This window comes from Alligator sinensis, unplaced genomic scaffold (assembly GCF_000455745.1).
Source record: "Alligator sinensis unplaced genomic scaffold, ASM45574v1 scaffold888_1, whole genome shotgun sequence".
Classification (NCBI taxonomy): Eukaryota; Metazoa; Chordata; order Crocodylia; family Alligatoridae; genus Alligator; species Alligator sinensis.
Genome location: NW_005842533.1, coordinates 971,570 through 979,804, shown reverse-complemented (window position 1 = coordinate 979,804; position 8,235 = coordinate 971,570). Strand labels below are relative to the sequence as shown.

Below are 8,235 nucleotides of genomic sequence, written 5' to 3'. Positions count from 1 at the left end.
TGCAAAGCTATGTATGTAAGTAAAACTGTGTGTATGTATGTATGCATGTAAAGGAATTATGTAAAGCTATGTATGTATATATGTATGTAAAGCAACATATGTATGTATGTATGTAAGTAAAGCAATGTGTGTTTGTATGTAGAGCAATGTATGTATGCAAAGCTATGTATGTATGTATGTATGTAAACCAATGTGTGTCTGTATCTATGTATGCAAAGCTATGTAAGTAAAACTATGTATGTATGTATGTGTGAAAAGGAACATATGTATGTATGTATGTAAAGCTATGTATGTATGTGTGTAAACCAACATATGTATGTATGTATGCAAATCTAAGCATTAAGTAAAACTATGTATGTATGTATGTAAAGGAATGTATGTATGTATGTATGTAAAGCTATGCATGTATGTATGCAAAACAATGTATGTATGTATGCAAAGCTATATATGTATACAAAGCAATGTGTGTTTGTATGTAAAGCAATGTATGTATGCAAAGTTATGCATGTATGTGTGGTCTTAAAGCCATGTATGTATGTATGTATGTATGTTGCATGTATGTATGGACTTAAAGCTATGTATGTATGTATGTGTATGTGTAGATATGTATGTATATAAAGCAATGTATGTATGCATGTACGTTTGTAAAGCTATGTTTATCTGTATGTATGTATGTAAACCAACATACGTATGTATGTATGTATGTGTGTGTGTAGGTATGCATGTATGTATGTATGGAAAGCTATTTAGGTAAGTAAAACTATGTACGTGTGTGTGTAGATATGTACGTATGCAAAACTATATCTCTATGTATGTATGTAAACCAACATACGTACGTACGTAAGTAGGTATGCAAAGCTATGTATGTATGTATGCAAAGTAATGTGTGTTTGTATGTAAAGCAATGTATGTATGCAAAGCTATGCATGTATGTATGGACTTAAAGCTATGTATGTATGTACGTATGTGTGTAGATATGTATGTATATAAAGCAATGTATGTATGCATGTACGTTTGTAAAGCTATGTCTATATGCATATGTTATGTAAACCAACATACGCATGTATGAATGTGTGTAGGTAAGTATGTGTGTATGTATGTATGTATGCAAAGCTATGTATGTAAAACTATGTATGTATGTGTGTAGATATGTACATATGTAAAGCTATGTCTCTATGTATGTATGTATGTATTATGTATGTATGTCATCTAGCATACATATGTATATGTGTGTGTCCGTATGTTTGTATATATGTATGGAAACCTATGTATGTAAGTAAAACAATGTATGTATGTATGTATGTATGTATGTATGTATGTAAATGAATGAATGTATGTATGTATGTATGTAAAGCTATGCATGTATGTATGCAAAGCTATGTATGTATGTAAAGCAATGTGTGTTTGTATGTAAAGCAATGTATATATGCAAAGCTATGCATGTGTGTGTGGACTTAAAGCTATGTATGTATGTAAACCAACATACGTATGTATGTATGTGTGTAGATATGTATGTATATAAAGTAATGTATGTAAGCATGTACGTATGCAAAGCTATGTGTGTAAGTAAAATTATGTATGTAAAGGAACAATGTATGTATGTATGTAAAGCAACATGCATGTATGTATGTAAAGTAATGTGTGTATGGAAAGCTATGCATGTATGTATGGACTATACATATGTGTGTATGTATGTATGTAAACCAACATACGTATGCATATATGTAAATATGTATGTATGTATGTAAAGCAATGTATGTATGTATGTACATCTGCAAAGCTATGTATGTGTGTATGTAACGCAATGTATGCATACATACGTACATGCATAGCTTTGCATACATACATACTTATGTTGGTTTACACAATACATTGTTTTACATACACACATACATAGCTTAGCGTACATACATGTAAACCAACGTTTTGCATAGCTATGCAAAGCTATGCATGTATGTATGTACATAAAGCTTTGCATGTATGTCTGTATGTATGCAAAACTATGTATGTGTGTGTGTGTGTAAAGCAACATATTATGTATTTATGCAAAGCTATGCATGTATACAGCTATGGATGTATGTATGCAAAGCTAAGTATGTAAGTAAAACTGTGTGTGTGTATGTATGTATGTAAAGAATGTATGTATGTAAAGCTATGCATATATATGTATGTAAAGCAACATGTGTATGTATGTATGTAAAGCAATGTATGTATGCAAAGCTATGCATGTATGTATGGATGTAAACCTATGTATGTATGTATGTATGTATGTAAACCAATATATGTATGTATCTATGTATGCAAAGCTATGTAAGTAAAACTGTACATCCATACATATGTTCCTTTACATACATACATGCATAGTATTATGTATGTATGTATACATATATGTATATATATGCATATCCTTTTTACTGTATACTTATATACAGTATATATATAAAGTATAATATATATATTATATATATACAGTATATATATAAAGTATATTATGTACTTTATATATATATAGTATATAAAGTATACTTTATCCTTTTTACTGTATATATGTATAGTATAAACTATGTAAGTTGCTAATAATTGTTAAAGAAAATCCATGATCTCCTTTTGAGATCCTAACTTAATAGCGAGGCTGCAGTGTTTTACAAGTGCTTAAAATGCGCTGCTGATCGCAGCCTGCAATGAAATGACACTCTTGGATCTCAGTGTCCAGAATATCCTATCTTTGCATGCAGAGCTCACTCTTACTTTCAAATGTCTTAATGTTTTCACTAACTTAGAGTTCTTGTAGATCATCTGTTTGAAAAATTAGGTGTTTCTGTATAGGTATTTTTGTGGTGATCTTATTTGTTCTAAAAAGAAAGATATCCCTTTGTAAATAGCACAGAAATGAGCTGTATCTTGTTTTTAGTACTGTAATCATCCTTTAGTATATCATTTCCTCACACACAAAAAAAGGAAGGAAGACACTGGTAGGGGAGGCTGTAGCTGAGACCCCGGCTCGGGCCAGATGTGCCAGCCGCCGGCGCAGTGTGATACCAGCTCCCTGGGTGCCTAGCACTGGCCACACAGGCAGAATTAAACGGTGATCTTTGCACAAGCTGGGACAGGAAACAGTGCAAATAAGTCTTGTTTATCTCAGGAGGTGAAGCCGTTAGTCATCACCACAATGAACACGTCGGTAGCTGCCATGAACTGTGCTTGGCAGACAAAAACACCTCTTTTGTTCACTTTTTGGGTGACTTCTATACCGTTCCTGGGGATCAGATCTCTCCCCTAGTAAGGGAATGGCTAAAGGGTTCACTTAGCTCAGTCTTTAAACTCCTCTCCTCCCTAGCGTAATGAGAGCTGCTCCTTGGTCTATTCGAAATCCGTTTTGGTGGGGCGGTTTTCTGGGTCTTTGCTTTATTTCTGCTGCTTGCGTTCAATGGTTAAATAAGTCCGGCTTCAGCAAAGCGGGGGCGTCTTGATGCCCCGGCCCGTAAATTGCCGCGCACGCTGGTTGTGACACTGTCCTGCCCTAACCCTGCATTTCCATCCATTTCTCTTTCACGCGAAAAGGTACGTGTTGGTTTTTTTCTAAATGCCCGTGTCACCTTGCACCCCCGGGCACCATAGCAGGGCTGTCGGGGAAGGGAGACGCGGTTCTTGAGTGACTTGCGGGTGACAGCGGCAATTGCGCACGCGGGTCTGGAGCCCACGCGGGCACGTGCCAGGCGGCCCCGTGGGTGCTGCGGGCTCCGCCCTCGCACCGTGCACGCAGCCGGGGGGGTCCCGTCCCGCTGCCCCGGGCTGCAGCAGGGATGTAGCGGGGCGGGGGGGTGCGGGGCGGGCCCCTGGGGCTGCGCGGGGGGGCTCAGAGCACGCGGCTGGGGCAGGGGAGGATCAGGATGGCACCGCCCGGATCCTCAACCGGGGCCCGAGAGCTGGAGAGCCTGGGCTCCAGACGGGGGTGGATGAGCCAGGCCTGTCCCCTTGCCTGGGGGCTGTTCAGGGCTGGAGGTTGCAGGGGCGCGAGGGGCAGTGGGAAAATGCCCCATCGTGTCTATACCCTCTCTCTGCCCCCGTGTGACACAGGGCAGCGGGTCCTGGTCGGGACTGCATGGTGCGACTGGCACGGGGGGGGGTTGGCCCCCGCCCACAGGGGAGCATGGGCACCAAGCCTCAGCGCCGTCAGTGACTGGCTGTGCTGCCCTCACAGCTTTGCCCCCTACCAGGTTGGACGTGACTCTCGGATCCCAAAATGAAAATGCCCGTGAGCGCCGTGCTGGCTGGGATTGTCCTCGCCTGCCTCCCTGCCCTGACTGGTGAGCTAGTAGCAAGTCTGTCGTGTGTTCTAGCTAACCAGAGCTTTTCTGTCTTTATTTGCTTTATGGGGCAGTGGAAATGGAGGGGAGGGGGCGAAACACCCCAGGGTTAGCCTGAGTGCGAATCCTAAGCTCCTGAGCCGCACAGTTGACCGTCTAAAGCCATGGTTTTCAACACATGGTCCATGCATCACAACTATGATCAATCAAAAGTATGTGGGCATCCACCCTTACAATTCGAAGGGGTCTGTACCTCCATTTGAAGTTTCTTAAGGGTCCGCCAATGAAAAAAGGTTGGAAGCCACCAGTCTAAAGCAAAACTCATTTCATTATCAGGTCTTTCCTGGAAATGCTTCTGGGTGTCTGGGAGAGCCGTGTCAGCCACGGTGAATTTCTGGTAAAGGATTTCTGCTCTGCTGCACTTGTAGCGTATTTGAGCCATTCACAAAGGCGGGTGAATTATGCTAGGTCTGCTTTGCATGCAGGACTCCCTCCTAAAAGGATATAATGACGCGAGCTGGTACTTATGAGCGTGTAGGTGTTTCCGATTTTATCAGTCTATACAGTGGAGACCTGCTTTCCACCGCTGCCGCCGCCATTATCAGAAAGAGGTAGTTGCCACCATTATCAGAAAGAGGTCGTTAAGTGTGTTGGTCTGACGTCAAGGAGAAGGCAAGGTGAGAGATGGACCATAGTGTTGTCCCAGTATGACTTTTTTTTTTCTTTAAATCTTTTCTCCCTTTTTGCTCTGGAGACTCTGGTTTGATGGGTGCCTCCGTGTCCTCCCAAAGTTCACAGAATACAGCACAACCCAGTTTGTACCGCTGACATTTCCCAGTTTCCCTGACATGCCCTTAAACTGTCAGATGTGCTTGTTCCAAATCTAATTTCAAGTCAGGCCATGGCAAGGGTGGAAAAACTCAGATGTCCTATTCCTTAGGTGATCTGTATCCCAAGCCTCCTTCCACCACCTTTAGCCTTTGAGGATAAGCAGCATAAGGCTTTGGAAGTCTCCATTCCTTGGGTTCATGCACTTGAGAGAGGTCGGACTCTTTGGTCCAAGATTGGCTGAAGCCCAGAGGAAACCCGAGCTTTTGACACGGTCACAACATGGCCCGTACCTAGAATGTATATTAACAACCTATTATAAAATCAGGATGTTGGCTACTGTGGTTCCCCTGCTTTACGTGTGGCAGGTCAGGGTGTGATGTCTGTGCTGTGTCAGGGTCCATGGTAGTTTCCCCCCAAAAGCTGGACAGTGGATTTGTATAGGATGGTTTGGATAGGGATGATCCTGCCTCAGGCAAGGGGCTGGATTAGATGTGACCTCTGGAGCTCCCTTCTAGCCCTACTTCTGGGGGATGACGGGCTGGGCAGCAGCTCTGCAGAAAAGGACCTGGAGGTGACAGGGGACAAGAAGCTGAACAGGAGCCAGCAGTGTGCCCTTGGTGCCAAGAAGGCTACCAGCATCCTGGGCTGCACTGGTAGGAGCGCTGCCAGCCGATCGAGGGATCTGCTCCCACTGAGAACAGTCCAGCTCCCTGCTTTCTGGAGCCACGCTGAAGGCTGCTATTCAATCCCTCCTCAGTCTTCTCTTCTGCAGACCAAATCAGCCCAGTTCCCTCTGCCTCGCCTCACCAGTCCTGTCCCCCAGCCCCAAACCATTCCCATTGCCCTCCGCTGGACTCTCTCCAATTTGCCTGCATCCTTTCTGTAGTCTTCCGCACGACAGTCACATCCTGAACCCACAACAGCCTCCACCAAGCTTTCGGCCAGAATTAACCATGATAATACGACGAGTCACTTTTAATTTCCCCTTTCAAAAGCCTTTAGATGCTCTGAGATGGCAAATCTGCTCCATCTTCTCTTTGTTGTCTACTCTGCCGACCTGCAAATTAAGCACAGCCTGAGATTTAGCAATCATTGATATGACCAGAAAAGCCGGTGGGCCCCAGGGTCTTCTTGTTATGAGCCAAGTTGGGGCAAGATAACTCGTGTGAGGGTTCGTCTGGATGCTGCTTAGTTCTGGAAAGCAGGGTCTGTTTGTCTGCAATATAAAAGAGGAGCGGGTTGTTTTTTAACCATGTTACGGGTAGGGGGAAGCCACTGATTTGTAGCTCCATGGGAGAAATAAACTCCGGGTGCGAGGGGTTTTTCTGCAGAATAAACATCTTATCCTGGTTAGTAAGATGATTCTTACCAGGCGAGAGATACCAGGGCAGGTAGTTTTTTTCCATAGCGTGGGTGAGGTGAGCAGGGCTCTGATATAGAGGGGTGCTAGCAATATTCATCGCCCTCTGGTTTGGCCAGCTGGGATTGATAGGTGGAAGGGTTTGGAGGTGGGGTTGGGGTAAGCAGCTCTGGGGGTGCAGGGCCAGGGAAGCAGGGTACAAACAGGGACCCCTGGAGATGCTGGAACCACCTCAGTGCTCTCCATGTGCTCTCCACGTGCCCCCTCCCCGAGTCACAGCCCGTCACGTGCTATGCAGAAAGCACAGGGCTTCAGGAAGAGGCAACCCAGGCTGGAACGAGAGATGCCGGTCCTTCCTCTCCTGCAGGTGCTGGATTTGCTGTGACCCACGCGCGGGCTGGTGCAGACGTGCTCCTGCGCTGCCACGTGCAGCGTCCAAGGGGGTTCAGCCTTTTGGACGTTACTATCAACTGGCAACAGCCGGGCGCTGTCGTGCACAGCTTCTACAAAGGCACAACCCACCCGGAGCACCAGGGCGAGAGATACCAGGGCAGAACCCAGCTCTTCCCAGCCGAGTTCCCGAAGGGCAATACCTCCCTCCTGCTGAGGGGGGTGACCCCCAGCGACTCGGGGAATTACTCCTGCTACGCGGTTCTCGGTGCCAACACCCCTCTGACTGCTTGCACTGTGGAGCTCCAGGTGACAGGTAGGACCCTTGTTCCCCTGTCATTGCTTTCATTGCTGCTGCTCCTCAGATGCAAAATAGAGCAAGGGCTGGGCAATTAGCATCTCACTCTCTGCTTCCCTGTCGCTTCCTCTGCATCCCTTGTGAACAGAGTCTGTCTGCTGCTGACTGTGGTTTTGCTAAGAGTTTGAACAATAGATTTGTCTGGGAGGGTTTAGACAGGGCTGATCCTGCCTCGGGCAGGAGGCTGAACTAGATGTGACCTCCAGAGGTCCCTTTCAGCCCCGCTTTTGTAGGACGCTGCGCAAGTTCTAACAGTGACCCCAGCGTGACTCTGGATGTGTCATGGAAAGCCAGTGTTGATCGCCATTTAGAGTCCGAATTGCAATGAAAGGCTCCTGTAGAAGCTGAAGTCAGAACAAAAAAAACAAGCAGCAATGTCCTTAATGTTTAAGACAACCACTGAAAGAAACAAGAAGAGAGGCTGCATTGGAGCTAGTGGAGGCATTCACTGCTGCCAACATACCTTTGAAAAAATCAATAACTCGAAACTAAAGGAGTCCTTCAACAAGCACGACCCAAATGCTGGCAGTTTCCCACATGCAAACAAACTTTGCCAGGGTTATCAACCAGGAATAATTGCTTTGCACGTTCAATCTACAACATCTGCTTTGGCAGAATATGAATCAGTCTTGATTGTGGCATACAAAGCAACAGATGCATGGGATAACTATGTACTCCCAATTTTATTTGTACCTGGGAACTGGAAAGACTATGACTGGACAGATGCACAGGATAACTATGCGCTCCACTTGTTATTTGTACCTGAGAGCTGGAAAGACCACGACCTGCCCGTTTTGTACAAAATGTACATACCTGTATGTTTTTCAAGTGTAGCACAAGCTGTAGCAAAGGCGGTTGTAACCTACATCTCAGGATTTAGCAAGATCTCAGCATTTCCCTCTGATAACGCAATGCAGATGTGTGACACTTTCTCTGATGTGCTCCATGCAACAATGCCCAAAGCAATTCATGTTACCTGCAATGCACAC

General features: G+C 44.9%; 1 protein-coding gene across 4 annotated transcripts in view; it reads left to right on the top strand.

Annotated features, from left to right (window-relative positions):
• The first annotated feature begins 4,013 nt into the window (after nucleotides 1–4,013).
• LOC102383643 (myelin-oligodendrocyte glycoprotein-like) overlaps nucleotides 4,014–8,235 on the top strand; it is a 7,265-nt gene continuing 3,043 nt past the window's right edge. For 3 of the 4 annotated variants that reach the window (XM_025213519.1, XM_025213517.1, XM_025213518.1), the window contains exons 1-2: nucleotides 4,014–4,307; nucleotides 6,866–7,204. In XM_025213519.1, coding sequence (XP_025069304.1) covers nucleotides 4,244–4,307; nucleotides 6,866–7,204 — 403 coding nt within the window. In that variant the 5' untranslated portion in view covers nucleotides 4,014–4,243. Of the gene's footprint in view, nucleotides 4,308–4,339; nucleotides 4,985–6,865; nucleotides 8,215–8,235 lie in introns of those variants that run through there. The other variant, XR_003095932.1, reaches the window with a different exon arrangement.